The 26,028-nt window shown below is 40.5% G+C and overlaps 1 protein-coding gene across 9 annotated transcripts in view; it reads left to right on the forward strand.

Moving 5' to 3' along the window:
• Nucleotides 1-26,028, forward strand: part of fcho2 (FCH and mu domain containing endocytic adaptor 2) — a 267,367-nt gene that overhangs the window by 185,309 nt on the left and 56,030 nt on the right. For 4 of the 9 annotated variants that reach the window (XM_041185860.1, XM_041185866.1, XM_041185862.1 and 1 more), the window contains exons 18-20: nucleotides 9,062-9,118; nucleotides 14,871-15,350; nucleotides 19,130-19,245. In XM_041185860.1, coding sequence (XP_041041794.1) covers nucleotides 9,062-9,118; nucleotides 14,871-15,350; nucleotides 19,130-19,245 — 653 coding nt within the window. The remainder of the gene's footprint in view (nucleotides 1-9,061; nucleotides 9,119-14,870; nucleotides 15,351-19,129; nucleotides 19,246-26,028) is intronic. The other 5 variants (XM_041185861.1, XM_041185867.1, XM_041185868.1 and 2 more) reach the window with 5 other exon arrangements.

A 26,028-nucleotide genomic window follows, 5' to 3' on the forward strand; every position in this document is an offset into this window, starting at 1 on the left:
AACAAATAGAATATTGTTTAAGGAGGGATATGTTTGCATTGGAGGCAGTTTAGAGAAGGCACACTAGATTGATTCCTATTGGGCAGACAAAAGGCAGATTGAATTTATCACTAATAAATGCAAAGAATTAAATATTGGGAGTAAAGTGGACAATGTAAATATGAAACAAATGGAACAATTGGGAGACTTGGAAAATTAGGGAATCAGAGGTGACAGGTAATTATCAATGTCCCGACAATGCAAAGAAGCAGTTATGAACATTGTAATATAAACTAATGGAGAGCCAATCTATAACTTTTATGCTAAAGCTTTACAATGCATTGGTCATACCATATCTGGAATATAAATGTAGGTTTGGTAACAGTGCTGCAAAAAAGTCATGCAAGCATCAGGGAGAATGCAGAGAACAGCAACAAGAATGATCCAAATGAGTGGAGGTGTTTTGAGGAAAGTCTAAAGAAAAGAAGGTAGAGTTGGGTGTCAAGAGAATACCAATTTAAATATATAGTAAATTTAAAACCAATGTATTAGAAAAATGGGACAACTTTCATCTATTGATGTAAATCAGTTCCATATGATTATGAACTGATGCTAACGTTAAAATGATGGTGTACTAATGGTAATCAAATTTTGTTGATCAACTAGTATAATTATTCACAGATCCATGTGCAGAAATGTGCAGATGTACGAACATAACATACAAAAAAGAAGTAGGCTCCTCGACCCTGCTCCTCTATTCTGTATGTTACTGGTTGATCATCTGCCTCAGTTAAACTTTTCTGCCTACTCCCTTGATTCCCTGAGAGACCAAGAACCTGTCTAGCTCAGGCTTAAATATACTGAATGATAGAATCATATGGAGAACTCCCAACCCTTTCGGGTAGACAATTCGAAAGATTTACAACCCTTTTAAGTGAAGAAATTTTTCCTCATCTCATTCCTTCTGAGAATGTGCCCTATATTCTAGATTCTCCAGCTGGGGGTTCAACTTCTCAGAGTCTACCCTGTCAAGCGTCTTCGGAATCTTGTCTGTTTCAGTGAGACCCCTTGTCTTTCGTATAAACTCCAGAGAATATAGACCTAATTTACTCAACTTCTCACCATAAGACAACGCTCTCATCCCTGAAACGAATCTAGTAAACCCCCACTGTACGACCCCTTATGCAAGTATACCCTTAGATATGGAGACCCAAACTGGAGACGTAATTATAGGAGTGGAAAATATGTGTAAGTGAAAGTTATAAGGTTGCAACTAAAAGGGTCCCAGTAAAGTGACAAGAGTTCTGAAAACGTTTAAAAAGGTTCAAAAGTCATGTCAACTACTACCAGTCTTGCCAAGGCTGAAGGGACAGGGGATTAAGCAGTGATGGATAGAAAGGGATAGGAAATCCAAAGTACATTTTCTTCTATTCATTCACAGGATGTGGGCTTCCTGGCTGGGCCAGCATTTATTGCCCATTCCTAGTTGCCTTTGAGAAGGTGGTGGTGAGCTGCCTTCTTGAACTGCTGCAGTCCGTGTGGCTTAGGTACACCCACAATGCTATTAGGAAGGGAATTCCAGGATTTTGACCCAGTGACAGTGAAGGAATTGTGATATATTTGCAATTCAGGATGTTGAGTGACTTGAAGAGGAATTTCCAAGTGGTGTTCCCATGTGTCTGCTGTCTTGTCCTTCTAGATGGCAGTGGTTGTGGGTTTGAAAGATGCTGTCAAAGGAGCCTTGGTGAATTCCTGCAGTGCATCTTGTAGATGGTACATACTGCTGCTACTGTGTGTCGGTGGTAGAAGGAGTGAGTGGGGATCTGGTGCCAATCATGTGGGCTACTTTGTCCTGGACAGTGCCAAGCTTCTTGAGTGTTGTGGGAGCTGCACTCATCCATGCAATTGGGGAGTATTCTATCACAGTCCTGACTTGTGCCTTGTAATGGTGGATGGGCTTTGGGAAGTCAAGAGGTGAGTTACTCATCACATGATCCCTTGCCTCTGACCTGCTTTTGTAGCCACAGTATTTATATGGCTAGTCCAGTTCAGTTTTTGGTCAATGGTAACCCCCCCACCCAGCAAGTTGATAGCAGAGGATTCAGTGATGGTAATGCCATTGAACATCAACGGGCAATGTTTGTATTCTCTCTTGTTGGAGATAATCATTGCCTGACACTTGTGTGGCACATGTTACTTGCCACTTGTCAGCCCAAGCCTGGATATTGTCTAGGTCTAGGTGCATTTGGACATGGACTGCTTCAGTATCTGAGGTTTCGCGAATGGTGACTAATATTGTGCAATCATCAGCAAACATCCCCACTTCTGACCTTATGATGTAAGGCAGGTCATTGATGAAGCAGCTGAAAATGGTTGGGCCGAGGACACTACCTTGAGGAACTCCTGCAGTGATGTCCTGGAGCTGATATGACTGACCTCAAATAACCACAACCACTTTCCTTTGTGCTAGGTAGGACTCCAACCAGTGGAGAGTTTTCCCCCTGATTCCAATTGACTGCAATTTTGCCAAGGCCTCTAGATGCCACACTCAGTCAACTGCTGCCTTGATGTCAAGGGCAGTCACTCTCACCTCACCTCAGGGTTCTGCTGTTTTGTCCATGTTTGAACCAAGGTTGTAATGAGGTTGGGAACTGAGTGGCCCTGGCGGAACCCAAACTGGGCTTCAGTGAGCAGGTTACTGCTAAGCAAGTGCCATTTGATAGCACTGTTGATGACCTCTTCCATTACTTTACTGATGATCGAGAGTAGACTGATTGAGCGGTAATTGGCTGGGTTGGATTTGTTCTGCTTTTTGTGTACAGGACATACCTGGGCAATTTTACACATAGCCAGGTAGATGCCAGTGTTGTAGCTATACTGAAACAGCATGGCTAGGGGCATGGCAAGTTCTGGAGCACTAGAGTACTATTGCTGGAATATTGTTAGGGCCCATAGCTTTTTCAGTATCCAGTGCCTTCAGGCATTTCTTGATACATGCAGTAATGAAGAAATTCAGCATTCCATTTTATTCAATGGTTGCTAAAGTGGAGACAATGTTGCATCATGTGGTGCCCCTCTCCCATGTCACCATCACTATTAGTCCATGTTGTAAAATGGATGGAAAGAGGTGGAGCTAGGCTGAAGGTGCAACTGACTAGCATCATCGCCAGTTGTACCAGTCCAGAGAGGGAATGGGTGACCATCAGTCAGAAGAAAGGTGTCAGTCAGGTGGTCAGGAAATCCCCAGGATACATCTCACTCGAGAACCATTTTTCTGTGTTGGAAAACATTGAGAGTGATAGTTCCTCTGGGGAGTGCAGCCACGCTCATGACACTGAGAGCGACTCAGCAGCACAGGGGGGTAGGAAAAAGAGGGGAAGAGCCATAGTGGTAGAAGACCCAATAGTATGGGGAACAGACAGGCGTTTCTGCGGCTGTATATGTGACTCCAGGATGGCATGTTACCTCCCTGGTGCCAGGTTCAAGAATGTCACTGAACGACTGCAGGGCATTCTAAAGGGGAAGAGCAAACAGACAGAGGGATCGTGGTACATATTGGTACCAATGACATAAGTAGAAAGAGGGATGAGGTCCTGCAAGCAGAATTTAGGGAGCTAGGAAACAGATTAAAAAACAGGACCTCAAAGGCAGCAATCTCTGGATTACTTCTGGTGCCATGCACGAGTGAGTATAGAAATAGGTGATTAGTCCAGATGAATGCATGACTAGAGAGATGGTGCAGGAGGGAGGGCTTTAGATTTCTGGGACATTGGGAACATTTCTGGGGGCGGGGGGACCTGTATAAGGCGGACGGGTTGCATCTGAGCTGGAATGGGACCAACATCCTTGCGAGGAGGTTTGCTAGTGCTGTTGGGGAGGGTTTAAACTAACTTGGCAAGGGGATGGGATCCTGAGAGGAGGTTCAGCAGGGGGAGACGCGCAGCCAAAATTAGGAGAGAGAGCAAGGGAGTCTGGAAGGCTTAGAAATTATAGATCAGTTAAGGCACACGGGAGTTTGACAAGGTTGGATGCTAATGCAAGGAGTCTGACGAATAAGGCAGCTGAGTTGAGGGCACAAATTACCACAGGGAAATATGATGTCATTGCTGTCACAGAGACATGGTTGAGAGAGGGGCAGGATTGGCAGCTCAATATTCCAGGATATAGGGTCGTCAGGCGTGACAGGGAAGGAGGTAAAAGGGGAGGGGGCAACGCAATATTGATCAAGGAATCAATTACAGCAGTAAGGAGGGATGACATCATAGAAGGCTCCTCAAATGAAGCCACATAGGTAGAACTGAAAAACAAAAAAGAAGCAATCACATTGCTGGGAGTGTACTACAGGCCCCCAAACAGTCAGAGAGAAATAGAAGAGCAGATATGTAGGCAAATTTCAGAGAAGTGTAAAAATTATAGGGTAATAATAGTGGGGGATTTCAACTTCCCCAACGTTAACTGGGTTAGTGATAGTACGATAGGTTTAGAGGGAGCGGAATCCTTAAAACGCAGCCAGGGGAGCTTTTAGAGCCAGTACATAGAAGGCCGTACAAGAGAGGGGGCGGTCTTGGACTTAATTTTAGGGAATGAAGCTGAGCAAGCGGTAGAGGTATCAGTGGGGGTGCATTTTGCAGATAGTGATCATAACTCCGTTAGATTCAAGGTTGATATGGAAAAGGACAAGGATGAGCCAGAAATCAGAGTTCTAAATTGGGGGAAGGCCAATTTTATTAAGATCAGATATGATTTGACTAGAGTAGACTGGGAGCAACTACTTTTAGGGAAATCTGCATCAGAGCAGTGGGACTCATTCACAAAGGAAATAGGGAGAGTACAGGGCCAACATATTCCAATAAAGTAAGGGTGGGACCAAAAAATCCAGGGTACCCTGGATGTCGAGGGATATACAGGATTGGATAAAGAGAAAAAGGGAGGCTTATGGCAGGTACCAAGGGCTCAAAACAGCGGAAGCCCTAGAGGAGTGCAGATGTGTAGGGGACAACTTAAAAAGGAAATTAGGAGAGCAAAAAGGGAGCATGAAAAAACATTGGCAGGTAAAATAAAGGAAAATTCAAAGTTATTTTACAAGTACATTAAGAGTAAGAGGACAACTAGGGAAAGAGTAGGGCCCATTAAGGACCATAGTGGTAATTTGTGTGTGGAGCCGGAAGACGTAGGTAGGGTTCTAAATGAATACTTTTGTGTTGGTGTTCACAAGTGAGAGGGACGACGTGGGTATGGAAATCAGGCAGAAGGACTTTGATATAATTAAAGAAATTAGCATAGGAAGGGAGGAGGTTCTAAGTGGTCTGGCAGGCTTAAAAGTAGATAAATCTCCAGGCCCGGATGAAATGTATCCCAGGCTGTTGGGTGAGGCAAGGGCACTGGCAATAATTTTCAATACCTCTCTGGGCACAGGAGAGGTGCCAGAGTACTGGAGGATAGCCAATGTGAACCGTTGTTCAAGAAGGGAGGAAGGGATAAACCAGGGAACTACAGGCCAGTCTAACTTCAATGGTGGGGAAACTATTGGAAGCAATTCTGAGGGACAGAATGTACACTTGTAGAGGCAGGGATTAATTAAGAACAGTCAGCATGGTTTTGTTAAGGGAAGGTCATATCTGACCAACTTTATTGAATTTTTCGAAGAGGTGACCAGGTGTGTAGTTGAGGACAATGCATTTCACATAGTCTACTTGGACTTCAGCAAGGCTTTTGATAAGGTCCCACATGGGAGACTGATAATGAAGGTAAGAGCCTATGGGATCCAAGGCAATTTGGCAAATTGGATCTAGAATTGGCTGAGTGGCAGGAAGCAGAGGGTGATGGTTGAGGGGTGTTTTTGTGACTGGATGCCTGTGTCCAGTGGGGTTCCACAGGGATCGATGTTGGGTCCCTTGCTGTCTGTGGTATGTATAAACGATTTAGACTTGAATGTAGGAGGATTGATCAGTAAGTTCGCGGATGACACGAAAATTGGTGCGGTGATAAATAGTGAGGAGGATGGTCAGTTGGGCTGATCAGTGGCAAATGGAATTTAATCCGGATAAATGTGAGGTGATGCACTTGGGCAGGACAAACAAGGCACAGGAATACACGATGAATGGTAGGATCCTGGGAAGTGCTGAGGATCAGAGGGACCTTGGTGTGCATGTCCACCGGTCCTTTAAGATAGCGGGACAGGTAGATAAGATGGTTAAGAAGGCATATGGGATACTTGCTTTATTAGCTGAGGCATAGAATATAAGAGCAGGGATGTTATGCTGGAACTGTATAAAACACTGGTTAGGCCACAGCTAGAGTATTGCGTGCTGTTCTGGAATCCACATTATAGGAAGGATGTGATTGCACTAGAGAGAGTGCAGAGGAGATTTACCAGGATGTTGCCTGGGCTGGAGAGTTTTAGATATGAGGAGAGATTGGATAGACTGGGGTTATTTTCCCTGGAGCAGAGGAGATTGAGGGGGGACATGATTGAGATGTATAAAATTCTGGGGGGCATTGATAGGGTAGACAGGAAGGAACTTTTCCCTTTCGTGGAGGGCTCAATAACCAAGGAGCATAGATTTAAGGCAAAGGGCAGGAAGTTTAGAGGGGATGTGAGGAAGAATTTTTTCACCCAGAGGGTGGTGGGAATCTGAAACTCACTGCCTGAAAGTGTGATAGAGGCAGAAACTCTCATAACGTTTAAGAAGCGTTTGGATGTGCACTTGCAATACCCATGGCATACAAGGCTATGGGCCTAGTGCTGGAAAATGGGATTAGAATAGTTAGGTACTTGTTTGACAGGCTTGATGAGCCGAAGGGCCTTTTTCTGTGCTGTAGACCTCTATGACTCTATGATTCCTATGGCTCTTCCTAACAATTGCTGTCCTTATGCCAGTTCAGAGAATGTTTGTCAAACTAATTTTTTCTGTATTCGTTCATGGGATGTAGGCATCGCTGGCTGGGCTAGTATTTATTGTCAATACCTGGAATGGGTGGGTTGTCTTATGAAGAAAGGAAATACAGGCTAGGCTTGTATTTAGTGGAGTTTAGGAGAGTAAGAGGTGACGACTGAAGCATATAAAATCCTGAGGGTACTTGACAGGATGGATGTGGAGAGGATGTTTCCTCTTGTGGGAGAATCTATAACTAGAGGTCACTGTTTAAAAATAAGGGGTCACCCATTTAAATGGAGATGAGGCAAAATTATTTCTCTGAGGGTTGAGAGTTTTTGGAACTCACTTCCAGAAAAGGCAGTAGAGGCAGAGTCTTTGAATATTTTTAAGGCAGAGGCAGATATTTTCTTGGGGTACCAGGGGTGGGTGGGGTGCAGATTTCAGGTTACTATCAGATCAGCCATGATCTTATAAAATGGCAAAGCAAGCTGAATAGCCTGCTGTTTCTTGTTCGTATGTTCTGCACCTGGCTTTCTGCTGACCTGCACCTGCGAAAACTTTACCCTATAGTTGCCAAGTAGTCACAGCAGTGGCAGCTTGCTGGATGGATGAATCGGGGTTCGTAAATTGATGATCATCCTGGTATGCCTTCTTTCAAGCCATACCACTTAAGGCATGCTGTGTTGGGGATGCTTCTGAAGAGCCATTGAATATCAGCCATGCAGCAACTGAGTCAAATATCAGCTGCTCTTCAATTTGTTTGTAAACTGTTTCCCCAATGCCACAAAGCTGAAGGGGGACATTGAACTTGTTTCAGTGCCTAAGAGAAGAGTTTTGCAACATTTTAAACAAAATGATTGCTAGTTTTATCTTTGAATAGTACCTCAGGACAGATCAGGGTACACTGTCAGAAAAATGCCAGAATGAGTAGATGGCTTTTATCTTCTGAATTAATTTAAGATCATTTTTGCTTTTATTTGAGAAAGTTAAATTCTACGCTGATTTTATTTTAGTGTTACAAACTTTTCATCTGGTTACAAGGGCTCTCCTGCACAATTATTTATCAGCGTGTTTACAAACAGCAATAAAACTAGGAAATTCCTGTTGTATTGAGTTGGGGAGGGACTGTTATAATTCACTTTTAACAATTTCTACAGGAGTTTCAGTGGAGCAGTGGAAATGGCCCAGGAAATTTTCATGTGATGTAAAAATAGGGTAAATTATTTTTGCCATAACTTCATGCTGGTTCTGCACTATACTACTGGTGTACACAAGTACAGTTTTTCAGGAAATTCTGGGTTATAATTCCTTTAAAGTGAAAGTGCAGATAAATAAAGCAATAAAAATGGCCTATAAATAGGAGTGATACAAATGTAAAGAAATAATTTAAACCAAACATCGGTTAGGGCACAGACTACTGTGTAGAGTTTTATAAGCTCCACTATAAAAAGGGCATCAAAGCCACAGTTTGTAAAGATACTTGGGTGTACCAATGATGGGAAAACTATAGTTATGAGCAGAAGCTTAAGATATTGGTATTATTTTCATTAGATCAGAGAAGGCTACAAGAAGATTTAATAGTGACTTTTAAAGATATGAAGAATTTTGACACCATGAATAGAGAAAAGCACCTACCTCTGAAGAGGCAGGGGTGGGGTTCATCCATTTAAAAGCAACATCCTTTGCAAAGAGAAGGATTGGGGAAATACCATTTACACCAAGTTGTTTAAACATGGAATGTCATGCCACAGGGAATGGTTAGTGCAGAAACCTTTGCAGCTCTTAATGGAAAATTACAGCAATCCAAAATTAATCCAACCACTTTGTTTTTCCTCTGCTTCAAATATTTATCTAATTTTTTGAAGCAGAGAAAGAACAAAGTGGTTGGATTAATTTTGGATTGCTCTAACAACTAAGAAACACATTGAACTGAATGGCTGCCTCCTGTGCTGTAAACCTCTATGGTTCTATGGATGAAGGGTGCTTATTTGAACATGGTATACCTCAATCAATCTTTTGTCTAGTCTAATTGTTAAGAACAGGGCAGTTTGTGATGAGAAATGGGGATAATGCCCTACATATTAAAAATTTAAAACTTGCTTTAAGACTGGATTTTAAAATTAACCATGCTAGTACCTGTAGTATATTTCATTAATTACTTTTGCTTTCGTCTTCCTTCTTGTTTTTCTTAACAATGTTCCTAGCTTTTCCTTTCCTTCCAGTCAGTAATACTTCTGAGGTACACACGGTGCTTGCTTCAGGTAAATAAAATGACAGTGTATTGAAAAACTGAACTATTGAACATGTGTTTTTGTGATGCATTATCCAGCAAAGTGGTGTTATAAAAGGAAATTAGAAACCAGTAACCTGGCTATTCTTGAGGCAACAGAACTACAATAAACCTCACTCTAAGCTCTATAGCTTCAGAATTTTTTCAGGTAGCTTGTTGAGGTGTTTTCAGTTGAGTAATCTCAAATTAAGTTTTCCAAATTAATCATACATTGAAACTATTCGAAAGCTGCTTATTTAAGATTATGTGACTGATTGTGAAGTAATGCCACCTTGCTGATTGGCATGCGTAATGTGCATGCTGTGTGCTAATTGTATTTTAGAAAGAAAATAGCTTATTTCTCATGTTTTTTTTGAAAAGCCTATTTAGTTTTACATATACATGACATGGAGACTTGTATCATGATGTTTCATGAATTCCAGGGCTGTACAATACATTTAAATAAAATAGGCATGACATTTTTTTAGACAACCTTTGTCAAGAATATTTGACACTTCACATCTCTGCATTCTTTCAGCTAACCTGATAACTGAAGAACACACAATAGTTTAATTCTTTCTGTTAATGTTTCAGTTTTATCAACATATTATTAATATAACTCAATTGCTATTACTAGGTTGCTAAATGCTTTGAAGGAAACATTTATCTGCAGTAGACCCTATTTATAAATCTATTATTTGACATAGAGCTGCACAACATATAGAAATATAGAAAAATTATGGCGCAGATGGAGGGTATTCGACCCATTGTGCCATTGCCAACCAAAAATTATCTTTCGAAGCTAATTCCACATTCCAGGTCTTGGTCTGTAGCTCTGCAGGCAACAGCACTTTCAAGTGCTTATCCAAGTACAGGAAAATTTCTGTTATCATGCACTGTACTAATCAGAATTTGCTGCTAACTGGAATTTGTGCCAGGCCTGCCTTGAGCCCTTCTTTCTTCAGCTTCTGCTGGAGTCTCTATAGAGCCAGAATTAAATAAACACACCTACCCAAAGCCAGCTCAAAATCCCTTTAAGTCTCACACTGCCCAGGGTTTGGAACTCTTAAAAGGGCCTGTTCATACTGCCCCAGTGTTGCAGAGCCAGAAGTGGATTTGGAGAAAATGTTGGAATCCAGAAGCACTGGTGGCCATAACAGGTCATGTCTTACACAAGGCGCACCTGACTACCTCATCTCACCCACACATACACACACACACACACAAGAGGGGTGGGGCACATAGATAGACATACATCAATAACTTGCTAAACAAAATGAAAGCGTGCCATGGTAACTCTCTGTTAGCAGGCATTTTTGATTAACTGGCACCGGCCATCCCTGGAGCATGCTAGATAACAGAAATTTTGCTGTACTTTTTAAGTGCAATGAGGGTTTTTGTCTCCGCCACCCTTTCAGGCAATGTGTTCCATACCCCCACCACCCTCTGGGTGAAAAGCTTTCTCCCAATTCCCCTCTAACTCGTCTGCCAAATAATTTAAATTTGTGCACCCTGGTTCATGATCTTTTTGCTAAGAGAAATAGGTCCTTCCTATCCACTCTCTCCAGGCCCCTCATAATTTTTATAGACCTCAATTAAATCTCCCCTCAGCCTCCTTTGTTCCAAAGAAACCAACTCCAGCTCTTCAGTCTTTCTTCATATCTAAAATTCTCTATTCCTGGCAATATCCTCATAAATCTCCTCTGTACTCTCTCTCATGCAGTCACACCCTGCATGTGTGATGCTGTAACTAGAACTATGTGTAATACCCTAGCTATGGCCTAGCTAGTGTTCTGTATAGCTCTAGCATGATCTCCCTGCTGTTATATTCTACGTCTTGGCTGATTATATATCTGGAGGCCGTCACCACCCTTCCATCTACAATGTACGCGCTGCAAACAAACCTTTTCAAATGGGGTGTCTTCTTATGGCACATCTTTGCTGATGGCTGAAGAGGCCAATCTTTGAGAGGCAGGTTCTGCCACAAGTGCCGAAAATGAGGCTACCAAGTGACATAATGAGTTGTTGTTTTGGTATTGGTGTCTGTTGCCAAGCTGCCATGATTGGACATCATGGTGGTACATGCCAGCCACAGCAGGTGTCACCATTTTCCTCTGCCATCAATTAGTGACTCTCAAGTGCAACAATCAATGTTTGCTTTGGGCGTCCTACTGATCGTATGACTCCTAATAGCTCACCATACAGAAAGCCCTTTGGTATGTGATTGTCTTCCATCCTATAGATGTGCCCAAGTCAACAAAGCCGTCTCTGTTTGATGAGTGCCAACAAACTAGTGTGCTCTGTCTTTGAGAGGACTGCTACATTTGTGATATCCTCCTGCCAGTACATACCCATAATATGCTGCAGACAGCAAAGATGGAAATTGTTGAGTTTCTTTAGAAAGCTGTAAGTCATTCATACAATAGGTTGCCGAGAACGCAGGCCATATAAACAGTCAGCTTCGTCCTAAGATCAGCTTGATGTTATTCCATGCACATTTTGTGAGTCGGCCAAAGGTTGTTGCTGCTTTCCCTCTCCATGTATCTATTTCTGCATCAAGTGACAGATTGTCTGCACCCATATATCCGAGGTAGCAGAATTTGCTAACCGCTTCCAGCAAAGTGTTATTTAGTGTGATCATGGTTTTCTTGATGCTTTTTGTACAAGCTACAAGTATGGGAGAGAGACACCATGGGCAGAATTTTGCCCTTGGTGGGCGTGCAGGCCCCACCAGCTCGGCAGCGGGCAGACAGCCGACCTCTGCCACCGAAACAGGGCCCAATTAAGGCCCACCCAGCAGTCTGCCCAACGGGAAGCGCTGTGCGCTTCCTGTGCAGGATAGGGGGGGATTCCCCAACTGTCAAAGTGCGCTCTTTTGCGCATGCACGCGAAAGAGCACACTGCTCCCTAAGACAAAGTGCTGTCTCAGGGAGATTACTGACAGTCCAAAAAACTTTAAAAGTAGAAAAATTTAAAAATTATTAACATGTCCCCCTCATGTGACAATGTCACACGAGATGGAACATGTTAATAAATATCACATAAAATGTATTAAAGTTTTTAAAAACGGACATGAAACCTCATCCTGCCAGTGGATGAAGTTTCATGTATTATCAGAAGCTTGCTGGGACTCCTGGCCTGCCCGCCAGCCTTAAGGTTGGTTGGGCAGGTCTTTAATTATCTTAATGAGCCTGTCAATGGCCTTAATTGGCCATTGACAGATTGGCAGGCGGACAGCTGATTTCGCTATCCGCCCGCCTTCCTAAAAATTTAAAGGGACCAAGATGACGTCAGTGGTTCCTCCCAATGTCATCCCACGTCATTTGCCTGTCGGCGAGTGGGCCCAGCCCCCAAATCGCCGCCAGGAAAATTCTGGCCCATGAGTCTTTGTAGCTGAGTCTCCGTGTTGGTGACTAGTGCAGCATCATCAGTGTAGAGGAGTTCTCTGATCAGGCCGCAATGTGTTTTTGTCTTTGCTTTCAGCCTTGATAGATTGTAGAATTTGCCATCTGACTGAGTATGCAAGTAGATTCTTTTCATATCTGCAAGGAAGGCAACGGTCAGGTGTATGGAGAAGAAGATGTCAAACAGAGTGAGGATTTGGACACAGCTCTGTTTCACTCCATTATTCACTCTGAAATTGTCAGAAGTTGAGTCATCAAATTGTACAGCACAATGCATGTTCCCTTGGAAGGAGCGGATGAGATTGAGGAGCTTTAGTGGACAGCCAATTTTTCCTGCATTCTTTCAGAATCCTGCCATGCTGACAGTGTCGAATGTCTTAGTGAGATCCCTGAAAGTAATGCAACATTCCCTCCACTTCTCCTGTAGCTGGCCTATGGAGAAGATTATGTCCACAGTAAATCTGCTGGAACAGAGACCGCACTGTGCTTCTTGGTACACTCGATCTGTAGGTGGAGTTTTTAAAAAGTATGACCCTAGAAAAGGCCTTTCCTGTGACACTAAGGAGTAAGGTGCCCCGTGTAGCTGTTGCAGTCTCCTTTGTCACTTTTTTGTATAGTGTGATAATTTTTGTATCAATCATCTCCTGTGGAACAGAGCCTACTATCCAGCAAAGAAGGAGAAAGTCATAAAGGTGTGGCAATAGATGGGACTTTCAGTGCTTGAGCAATTTGGTTGGGATTCCATCTATGCCAGGTGTCTTTCTGTGTGCTAAGCAGTCTATGGCCTTCTCAAGCTCGAGTAATGAGGGTTCTTCATCCAAATCAGCCATGATAGGAAACTGCAGGAGAGCATTACGCGTGGATTGGAAGATGTCCATCTCATAGGAGTACAGCTTACAGCAGTGTTCAGCCTAGTGGCACATCTGTTTACTTTTGTCAGTGAGTACTTCACCATCTGCAACTTCAGGGAAGCAACTTTGGTGATGGTAGGATGAAGCACCTCTTGACCCCTTCATCTCTGCCATTGTCCCAGGCAGTTTGGATTCCTTGACATAAGTTGATCCATTGCTTATTTGCACAGTATCTCCTTGACTTTTGCATGGCTGTGTTGGCTATTTTCAGGTTATGCAGTGTTTTAACTATTGGGTTTATGTTGTGCATCATGTAGGCATTGTTTGTTGCATCAATGGCAGAGGTCACCTCAGCTGAGTAGGTATCAAACCAGTTCTTCTTGTGTTCTGCATTTACCAAATAATGCTTCTGCTGCTTCACAGCTCATTAATGTAGAGAAAGGGACTTTGGAAACATAAACCTTTAGCATTAGCAAAAAGACTTCCAATTTCTTCACAGACTCATTTGCAGTTTTCAATGAGTTGACTCTGCAATTTACATCTTGAATTGTCATCCTTTGAAGGAGGCATTTTACATTTAAAGTGAATCCACTATGCAGCATTTTGGAGGGAAACTAAAAGATAATTGATGCAATTAAGAAAAATGTTGCAGAACCTGTTTGGAAGAGTAGTCAAAAGTACAACACTTAGATACTCTTTTTACTTAGCCCCCACATTACTAAACTGTTTATTTTTATAGTGTGCAGAAGGTACTTGATCATAATTTTTGCTTGGATTTTCTAGAAAGACTTATAAATTCAAATAATTGGAAAACTAGAAGTGGTACACAGTGCTATATTTTTGCTTTGGCAAGATTCTATTTCTCTTGATGGCACTTAACTAATCTGACACTTCAATCAATCTCAACAAAATAAGTTCAAAGTGGTCTGTCAGTGTAATATTGGAATATTAGAAGTAGAATGACATGGTAAGGACAGCCCTGGTTTTCATTTTTGTTTAATTTATTGACTTTTACTCTATTCTCAAGTTCTCAAATCATTCTCTAGTTATTGCACCATTTCTTCTTGTCATTTGTTGTGATTAGTATTTTGAACTTTTAAAGGAATGCATTTTGCTGTGTAATTTTTCTGCTAGCTAACTGCCAAAGGTGTGAAATAATCATTTAATACCACTATATTCATTTAAATTGGATAACTGACATTAATAACTTGGCCTCTAAACCTATGCTCAGCTTGTCGATGTGCTACAACTAATATTTTGATTTTATTGAATTTATGTATTTGTAAAAGTTTTTTAAAAATGTACCACTTATAAGCCTTCCATAAATTGTTTAGGCCTGAACTTTGTCTCCCTGCAGCCCACTTTTAGACTGCTTTGTCACAAAGGTTGTGAAAGCAACTCATAATAATTATGTATATGGTTAAATTAATATTACACACCTTTTTAATGCACATATTTCCCAAGCTTTCAATTTTTCCTTTTCCTTTAGCTGAAATAACTTGGCATGAAGGGAGCTCAACTTTCTCAAGTCCTATTTCACCATGGGGTGTAGAATATGAGTCCACAGTGAAGCACCAGCCAATCTGTGAGTCTAAGAATTCTAGTCCTGGCTCAGGTTTTAGTGTAGCAGCAATTTTAGAGGCCTTAAATGGTCCTTCTCATATTCCTACTTCACGGACCCAGTGGATTTCGTTTAATGATGAACTAAATCCAAGAAAACCTTTAAACTCAGAGCTGAAGGGACCACCACAAACTAAAACTTCACCAAACTCCAATCCTCCTGTGGCCTCTTTTCAAGTGTCGTCTTCCAGCAGCACTTTTGATGACCAAAGTGACCTTCAGAGTGATTTTACGGGCAACAAGAAATTACCTATTGAAGAGAATGACACTGGATCAGAATGCTTTTCCTTTCCTGCAGCTCAACCAGTGGATGTTAGTTTAACACCTATGGTTACTCGTTTAAATAATGGTATGGCAAGAATGATTTGTACAACACTGTGCTTAATATTCTGACTGTGAACATGTCTTTCATTAACAAAAGGTCCTGTATTTTCAAATGAAATAGTTCAGAAATTTACTAGGTTTTGCTAGGTCAGGGGTAGGGAACATTTTTCTTATCATGGGCCATTCGCACATAGACAAAATCAGTCACGGACCACACACACACAAAAAATCAACTTAATTGAGTTTTTTAGAAAGAATACAGAAACATTCAACTCACCCGCAGTTTTAATGCAATCACTGAATTTGAGTATTATATTGTTAAATATTATTATAGTTATTTGGCTGATACCTTTATCCAAAGCAAATTCATAACAATGATAAATGCTATTTTGAAGGCATTCCTGTCATAGGTCTATATTTTTTAGAAATCTTGCTGTGGGCTGCATGAAATTGAGCAACAGGCCGGATTCCCCATCCCTGCTGTAGATGATCAAATTGTACACCTATGTACTCATCTCATACATATATGATTACACGGACCATGCCAAGCTACTTCTATGTAATCTGTAAATCTTCCAACTTTAAAGCTGAATTATTAAGGACAGCTTTCCATTTGTGACAATCAGTTGGTGTGATTTGCAAACTGTCTACCACCTTCAATTCTTATTGGTGTTATTTGGGGTCAGATAATGTATATGTATGTCTTATACTGACCATGAATTTGTAGTGGAAATTAATTCATTTAAAGAATCAATAGTTTACAACTTGGAAGTTGAAAATCACATTATGTTCGTGTACCATTAAAATAGTGGAAGAAATGTAAGGTAATAGAGGTGTAGTGATGATGCAATCGACTAACGTGTCACTTTATTTTTAGAATAAAGCTTTAAATCCAGAGAGACAGGTGGGATCCTGATTTTTCTAAAATAGTTGCAAGGGTCAGCAAAATGCATTTTGATGGTCACCATAAAAAAAATTTCAAAGAAAAGCAGACATTCGATTCGCATTTCCTGTACAATTTAATTCAGCCAGGATGTTTGCTCATTGAAAGTGGGCCTGTAATGCTAGTACTGCAGGACATATCCTTTCAAGATTTTAGTTAAAGTATATTATTGTAGCTATAGGAAATTTGGATTGTCTAACTTGTTTTGTGACCTAAAAGGGCTTGATTTGACTGGATATTAGAAGCTGCACTTCCCTTATGAATTTTAAAAAGAAATAAATGCTATACCATGGAGGCACAGTGAGCTGGAATTTGTTGTGCCATATTCCATGTGAAGAAGACTCCATCTGACTAACTGCTGATCAAAGCTAGGCACAGTTGCCACATCTGGCTGCAGTCCCTGCACCAAAGCACTTTGAGAAGTTTTGATATGATAAGGCTGTATGTAAATTCAACTATCTATCAATTTCTTGAAAAGGAAAGGGCATCAATGTTGCACTCTCACACCTTTCAATGACTGGTTCAGAAACACAGTGAACTTATATGAAATGGGGAGAAACAATTGTTAAACTTGTAGTCAGATAACTACATTTTCTGGTGATGGTTATTTAATTTTTCAAAATAAGTGTTAGAATACCTTATGTAATTACTTTATGGGTTGAAGTTATGGGGCAAGGACAGGAAATTGGAGTTGAGGCCGAAATGAGATCAGCCATGATTGTAATGAATGGCAGGTCAGACTCAAGGGGCTGAATAGCCTACTCCTGCTCCTAGTTCTTAAGTAATTTTTTTACACTCTAATTTCTTACTCCTAGGCCTGGTTTGAAACCAGTAGCTACTAGTTGCATGTGATTAGCCCATTAGTCAGATACATATTTTTTTCATCCTCCCCAGAGTGGCTAGGCTAAGATTTGGAACTCTGGTGGATTTGGGCTCAGCTGTTCTCCTGACTTCTCTGATGGGGGAGTGTGTGGGTCTCAAGCCAGCTGAAGGACCCACTTTTAAAGTTTATTAAAAATCTATTTACCAAAATAATACTTAAATATCTTGCTTGTTTTCATATTTTTGTGTTGGAGAAGCCTTTACTTTGTAAATGACATCGATTTCTATTACGTGATGCTAGTTTTTCTTCTGCGATTAGGAGATACCAACAAAGCAAGCTAAATGACAGGGCAGTTATGGAGTGCAGATCCATTCATACAAAGACTGGGTAATGGTGGAGGGTAATGGTGGAGGGAGAAGTTATGAAAAACTTCCAGCCTACTGAAAGTCCTTTTCAATAAACAGAATAAAATAACTCTCAATATAAACAGCCATAAAACTGATTGCAACAATTGTTGCATAAGTACAAAATTAGAAAATGTAGTTGAATGATATGAAGTTAAATTAAAATATTCAGGATAAATTGTTTTAATATTTGTGGCTACCCACAAAACATTTGCAGTCAAACTAGTATCTTTATTGCAACAGTACTTCTTTATATATGGGATTTCTGGTTATTCTTTCTTCAAAGACTTGAATAGAATCAAAACTTATTGCTCTGGAAACGATCAAATAAATCTGTCCATCTGTAAAAACAATTCTAGGAATATAAATACAAATTTTGACAAGAGTCGACCTTGTTACTTTTTATATTCATAGAATATGAAAGTCTAATTTGGAACTGCTTTCACCTGAGTTGGAAAGACCGCTTACATCTGATGAGCTCAATATTGTACAAGGAATAAATACTTCGTAACCTTGAATAGCCTGTTATAATTTCAGTAACTATCATCAAAGAAAACAGCTTCCCAACTACCAATCTTGTTCCATGACAAAAACCTTGTTTAGGATTCAAGTTTCCTAGCAATATTATAACTGCTCCTTACTTGCAGTGTCGTGCCCATTGGATTTAGATTGCATAGAAGCTCTGGGGGATGTTATCATCATCTTTGTCTATAGAATCAATGCTGATATATTCTTTTGATTCATCTGGCAGCTTTTCTAAAACCAGTTCATTCAAATCTGGTGAATCTTCATTTTTAGCATAAAGAATAGCTTTCAATGAATTAGTTGTAAGAAATGATTGCCCCTCTATTTTGCCATGCTTAACCAATTCCATCATCTTATCCATCTATCCTATGCCATTTAATTCTTCCCATGCTATCCTCATCCCATTCCTTCCATTCCCCCCATGCCATCCCCATCCTTCCCATCAATCCCACATGGAGACAGTTAGATCCCCTTACCTCAGCATTTCATGTTCTCCACCATCCCCCCCCAATCCGCTGCAGTCTTCCACATACCTATTTGCCTTCGCATGCACCAGGCACCAAATAAACCCACTATCAGCCACACCACTTAAACTGACCAATCAAAACAGTATTGCTGACAGAAACTGAGTATTATTATTGTAGGTACTTCATGATGGGGTAATTGTTTTGTTTAAATATGTTATGTGCTGCAAAATAAGATATGAGTTACCATGATAATTCTGAACTTTGTGTGAGTCATGGACAGTCTAATTGTGAGTACATAGTTTTTGTTACTATTTTGTCCTCTATAGTTTCTTGTTAATAGCGATTATTTATGAATTTTGCAGACGAGGTTTGAATTATGCATTTGGTATGAGAGTTCTCATTACTCCAAGTGTAAGAGTCTTGATTTAAAAAGGATTATTTTAAACATCGAACTAGATTTAAACTTAAGTATGTTGTGAAATGAATTCCGTATTCTTCACAATCTTGTTCACTGTATATGAAGGCATCCTTTAAAAAATGGTAGAAATAACAATTGGGAAATGTGATCTTTTGCCATTTTGTCAACCAGTATTTCTCACAAAATTATTTTTTGCTTCTCTCAATCACCCCCTCTCTTTTCAGTAACACCCCCAGCAAGACCTACCACCCCTCTTAATACAAGTATGATTGTGCCACCACCACGTCCAGCTTCCAGACCAAAGCTTTCGGCGGGAAAACTAGGTGGAATTAATGAAATAGTAAGGTCCTTTTTTTTTATACTGCAAATCATTTTAGCATAAATTGTTATTGCTGATATAAGTATTCCTCTAGAAGCATTTCCTATCTGGAATTAATAAAAAGTAATGTTTACAAGTTACTGTTAAAGCTGACTTTGTGCTAACTCTTGAGTACTGGCACAGATACCAGAATATAAGTTGTCTGTCCTGTTATATTTTTCAAATATTTGTAAAGAGGATAAATAACTGCAACATAAAAGCAGTTCTGTACATTTTTATTTCTTCCTTATTCAACCTCCACATACAATGGAGGAAGAGTAACAACAGATAGACAGTTGCAAAGGTGGCAAAGAGGGAGCACAAACACAAAGTCACAGGTTACTTTTGTGAAAAGTTGAAAACGGATACTACACGACGCCGTGCTGATAGAATCATGGAATGTTAATAGCACATAAGGCATGCCTATTTGAAAGTCTAGTTTTAGGTTGCAGTTTTGATCATACTGGTTTTAGGATGCAGTTTTGATCTTATTTGTTATTACCCTAATTTGAACTCACCTGACGGTGCTAAAGCAGATGTCTGCTGGACACAGACACTGATTAGAAACGACCTTCGTGGAGCCGAGTGGCAAATTGCAGGATGGCTCAGGGACTTAATGAGAAGGCGCACATGTTGTCAGACAAAGCACTAGATATCCTGGTGGAGGAGGTCCAGAGGATATAGGATGTCCTGTAGCTCTAGAGTGGAAGGAATCCAACTCGCCATTCTGTTCCTCTCCTGTTTAGCATCTGGTGCTGCTCTGCCTTGTCTCATATCTTGCTCTCATTCCTCTTGAAGACCACGGGGGACCCCCTAGAAAAATGCCTATGATTAAGCACTTCCCTTCTGGTAGCTTCCAAAAGGTGGAGTAGTACAGCACACACTCGTTTTAGTTAAGCCCTCAAGAATTTCCAAAATAAATGTTGATGGAGTGCTGGTGAAGTCTTGACAAAGTGTCCCGATAAGTCTCCAGATATGTGTTGCAAAATAAATGCAATTTATTGTTCCTGACCATCACTTTAAAATCAACTGCCGTTATATAGGTACTTTGTAAACTTCAATTTATCTTATTTATGTAATCATTGGAGAATGCTACGAATTTGTGCAGAGCAATTCAATGCTGAATCGTAGCTGAACCTGGAGTATGGGGGGGGGTACAGTTAACTTTTTAAATTGCAGAGTTATGTTACTAAATACAAGTTTATTAAATTATTCCTACATACTTTTTCTACCCAAATTAATGTTATTTGCATCTCTTGACAAAACATCTATTGACAACTTAATCATGCCATTATACCTTGGGGATAAGTAGTTGAATTCATTAGCACCAAGCTATTTAGATGGCCAAACTTTAAATAGCAAAGCAATAAAACAAAATCCAATTTACCCCAGAATGTTGCATTTTTTTCCTATGCAAGTTTGCTACAAGCAATTTTCCTGACTTACATGCATTGTATTTTGTTGCAATTGTAAAGCCACAACTAAACCAAATTGCATGTGTGAGAGCATATCTTTCTCTGATGAGAATAGTTAAGAGAACTGAAAGATCTGGCATAAATTGAAAGTGATATTTATCAGACAATTCAATTTAATTGTCCAAGAAGATTCTTATTGTTTGGAGAGATTATACGTTGACATTACTGACCCATGAAATTTGAAAACTTAAAAGGTAAGTTCACCCAAGGAAGAATTGACAAGAAGACATCTGGTGAGCCTATTTGGTTGAGAATGTCTAGTTTCCATCTCTGATTTCAGAAGGATAAGTTGCTCCAGAAAGATATCTAATGAAGTCAACAAAATGACAAGTTTATTTTTACTGGAGCAAGAAAGATTAGGAGAAAAAGAGGAAATTTAATTAAATCGTGTCAACACAACTTGCACTTATATAGCACCTTTAATGTAGTGAACCAAGGTGCTTCACAGGAACATAATCAAACAAAAAAGTGACTGAGTTAAAGGAAGAAATATTAGAACAAGTGACTAATAGCTTGGTCAAAGAGAGATTTTAAGGGGTGTCTTAAGGATAGAGGGAAAGGTGAGTTTTGGGTTGGGGATGGAATTCAGGGCTTAGGACCTAGATGGCTAAAGGAAGTGAGCGATGCACAAGAGGCTAGAATTGAAGGAAAGCAGAGGGCTGTAGGGCTAGAGCAAGTTACAGAGATAAGGAGGGGTGAGGCCCTGGAGAAATTCGTACATGAGAATGAGAATTTTAAAATCAAAGTGTTGATGAATTGTTGCAGGTGCTGTCCTTCAGATAAAAATTAAACCCGAGTCCCATTTGCCTGTTCCATGGATGTTAAGAGATCCCATGGCACTATACAATTGATTAACATTATTTCAACCAACACCAAAAATTATAAATTGTTAGTCATTTCATTACTGTCCTGGGATACACTGTGCACAAAACAACAACTCTATATGTCTGCAGCAACAACCACTCACTTCAGTGGTTCATTTGTGTGAAATACTTTGCAACATTTCTGAGAGATATGGTGAGATGTTAAATAAATGTAAGTTTATATCTCTGGGGAGATCCTTCCTCTTGATTGCCTTTTATGAGGTGTTTCAAATTTCCCTGTCTGATATGTTATGTAAATAATTACTAATATTATCCCATTTCTTTTAATTAATACACATTCAGGATTATCAGTTCTACAAAGTCCAGGTGCATTATCTACTTTCACCTGTCTAGGTCGTGGCATTTGGCTTTTGGTGTGATGTGATCATGCGACTTTGCATGCAGAATGATGATTTCTTAATTTAAATATACAACAGCTGTGGAGAAGGTCACATGCTTATCATAGAGAGGGAGGCTACTGGAAATTTCTAAGATTAGCAAGGGATGGTGGCACGGATCCACTCTTTTCTCTTAGCTGAGGAAAGCTTCATATAGGAATCTGTTTTGGTGCTTGGTTCATTAAAATAGCAAGCCACTTTGTATTTGGCTGGAGAATTTGGAATTGACGTATTCAGTTTGGTAAGAAAGAATCCTATTTAGAATTTTTCCATCTAGCCAACTTGTAGACCAGATAGTTAATTTTTTTCCCTACTTCGAAACTCCTCAAAAGCAGCTAAATCCTTTACATTCCAATTAACAAGAATAGGCTATGTAGCCTCTCCAGCCTGTTCTGCCATTCAGTGATATCATGACTGATCTATATGTCAACTCCATTTACCCACCTTAGCTTTATATCTCTTGTAGTCCTTACCTGATAACTATTTGCTGATCTCAATTTGGAAACCTCCAATTGTTGCAATGTCTACAGCCTTTTGGGGAACAGAATTCCAGATTTTTACCACCCTTTGTGTGAAGCTGTATTTCCTGACTTTCATCTACATGGTCTAGGTCAAATTTTAAGATTATATCCTCTTGCTCTTGATTCCCCATCAGAAATGGTTTCTCCATATCTCCCCTTTGGAATCCTTTTAACATTTTAAGCACCTTGATTACATCACCCTTCAATTAAAGTAGTCAGATCCAGGAATTATCTTGTCACGGTTTTTTGCTTATATCTTCCACATCAAACGCATGTGAATATAATTCTACTTTTCATTATTTTGTTCCCCTTTTACATTATATTAACAAGTTAATTATGCAACTACAACTCCTACTACATGTCCCAATGCAATTCACAGACATTTGATCAAACAAAAAAATGGATGCTAAGCCATAGAAGGAGAGTATATTCAAGGCTGAGGTAGACAGGTTTTTAATCAGTAAGGAAATCAAGGGCTATGGGGACAAGGTAGAAAAGTGGAGTTGAGGATTATCAGATCAGCCATGATCGCATTGAATGGCAGAGCAGACTCGATGGGCTGAATGGCCCGCTTCTGCTCCTACATCTTATCCAGGCAGAATTTTTACTTACCAGAGCTACAGCGAATGGGTTGGTCAAATGTCAGGGGAACACACAATTCAGGATTCCCTACACATCATGGAGTTTGAACTCTACAATGTGTCACTAACATCATTGATTGAGATTGGGGGGGTGATAAGTGTATATTGATTGGATGTTAAATCGTACTCAAGTGTTGGTTATTAACTAGGGATTCACTTGTGCTCCTATATAGTAGTGGGTGGTCGAGGGGGTCATTGGGTCTGACTGCCTGCCTCTTTTCTGCGGCTACATCGATGTTTGGATGTCCTTGGAAAAGGAGCATGCAATGTCTGTTGGTATACTTGAGACCTTTTGAAACTGGTCGGCACCATGAGATACTGAAGTGCATCATCACCCAGGGAATCTTGTTTTCATTTGATTTATTAAATTTCCTTCAGCGTTTTGGGTTTTTGTTAGTGTATTAGTGGGTGTCCTTTTCTAATGGGCACTTAGTTCCTCTTGACTGACAACCTAAAAGATTGGTTCAAAAGAGGTATATATTGTGTAATTATATATATGTGTATAAAATATTACAAATATAGAGAGAGAGAGAGTAGCAGACTGAAACTGTGTTGGTTGCATTTGGAGGTGCATGTTTGTAATGTTGTGACTCTATAAATCAAACTTTTTAATTGTGTAAAGACTATGTTCTACTTCTAACCTTCAACTGGGTGGGGGATAGGAAGTGGTCGATTATTGAGGGGGAGGAAGGGGGCCGATTGGGGTTAGGTAGAGATGGGTTGATCGGTGGAAGGAAGGGGGGGTTGATGGGGGGAGGGGGGATTGGTGGGAGGCGGAACATTTGAGGCTTCGTTGTGGGATTGATGGTGTCAAAGGCAAAGATCGTGAGAGTTATTGGGGTGCCTGATCACAGAAGCTTCACAGACAGGCATCTGGATTCAGGAGGAAAGTGTGAAGGCACTTACCCCCCCAAATCCACCAAGTCCTTGCCTTGAGGAAGTTGCCTGATTCACTTATGCTTGAAAGACAACAGTTAAAGTTTAAACCTGCATGATAATAAGGCTCACAACATCATCATAATTAAAATTGCAACCTGCCTCCTTGGATCAGGTTGGTTGTCTCCACTCCACCTCCCTCGCTCCCACTACCCCCTCCCCTCCCCCTCCCCCTCCCCCCACCCGCAGTTAAAGCCAGAAATGGGTGGGTTGGAATCAAGTTTGTGTCGAGAAACAGATTTCTGAGACATTACCCCAAACCCGCCCAAGTTAAAATTCACTCCACTGAGATGACTAAAACCCTAGTCAACACAATATGTAGGTATAAGGAGGTAATTAAAGAAGGGGAGGGTGAGTGATCTAGTGAGGCAATTCCAGAGATTATACCAAGACAACTGAAGTTACAGCTGCCAATGGTGGGATGAAGGGAGTGAGGGAGTGCGAGCACACAACAAGCCAGAACTAAGGGACAATAGAATGTAGGATTTTCGGGCAAGTGGAGATTGGGGGTGGGCGGGGTCATGAAGATAGCTAAACACAAGAATGGGTGTTTTAAATTTGAGCCGATGGGAAAACTGAATCAATTTAGGTCAGTGTGCACATGATGTGCCAGTGGGATTTGGTGTCAGCTAGGATATGGACAGCAAATTTTTCATTTAGAGCTAAAGGACTAATATCCTTAGAGCAAAGAAATCTGCTGTCCTTACTCAGTCTGGCCTACATGTGACTCCAGACCCACAGCAATGTGGTTGACTCTGAACTGTCCTGTAAATTGTTCAGTTCAAGGGCAATTAGGAATGGGCAACAAATGCTGGCTTTGCAAGTGTCACCCATAGCCCATGAAAGAATAAAGAAAAGATAATGAAGGCTGGGAGGAGATTGTTGGAATAATCAAGTTTGGAAGTTACAAAGGCGTGAATGAAAGTTTCAGCAGCAGAGGTAAAGTTGGATGATTTTACCAAAGTGATATTAGGTGGTCTTTCTGGTGGTAAGGATATTGAGTTGGAGCTGCTAAGTCTGGTTCAGATTGATCCAGTGGCTGAAGCGGGTGCGGGGGGGTGGTGGAATCAGTGGCAGCAATATGAAATATGTGATGGAGAGTGAAAACAATAACTTTGGCCTTTTCCATTTTTAACTGGACCGAATGTTGGACAAGCAGTCTGACAGCACAAAGACAGTGCAGGGATCAAGAAATATGATGGGGAGATAGAATTGCCTGTTCTCATCTACGTTGGGTGTGGATCACCTTCTGTAGGTCATTTCTCACTCCTCATTATGAAATGGAAATGTGTATTTAAAACCATGATTTTTTAAAACTACTTTTGAATTATACTGTATTGGCATAAAATGAATTATTAGGAACGTAGGAGCAGGAGTAGGCCATTCAGCCCATCAAGCCTGCTCTGCTATTCAACTAGATCGTGACTGATCTTCTACCTCAAAGCCATCTTCCTGCACTATCCCTGTATCACTTGATGTCATTGGTATCTGTTTGGGATTTGCCCCACTCCAAATAACAGTGAACTTGTTGACTTGGTTCCCATCTGACAATCAGTCACTTTTGTTAATGGTCTGGAGGGCTATCAACACCTGTGAAAGAGTAGCCTAAAGTGATTAAGCAACTTCAGAAAGAAAATAGTTTAGGGGTTGGGGGGGGTGTGAAAGAAGAGAGTTTTTTTTTAAATAATTCGGCACATTAAGGTTACATATTCTGATTTTATCTCCCATTGTGGAGCCAATCCTTTACGCTGTCTGTCGAAATGAGAATCTCCAATTTTTTTTGGATTCTTCTACTGAGCCTACAATTACATGCCAGGTGTTGCCATCCGTTCCATAAATTACATCTCCTTAAATCTGAAAGGAAACACAAGGCGCAAGTGTTTTTTTTTAATATTTTTCTTCAAAAAATGCAAATAGTTTGTTGCTCAACA

This window comes from Carcharodon carcharias, chromosome 4, assembly GCF_017639515.1.
Source record: "Carcharodon carcharias isolate sCarCar2 chromosome 4, sCarCar2.pri, whole genome shotgun sequence".
Lineage (NCBI taxonomy): Eukaryota > Metazoa > Chordata > Chondrichthyes > Lamniformes > Lamnidae > Carcharodon > Carcharodon carcharias.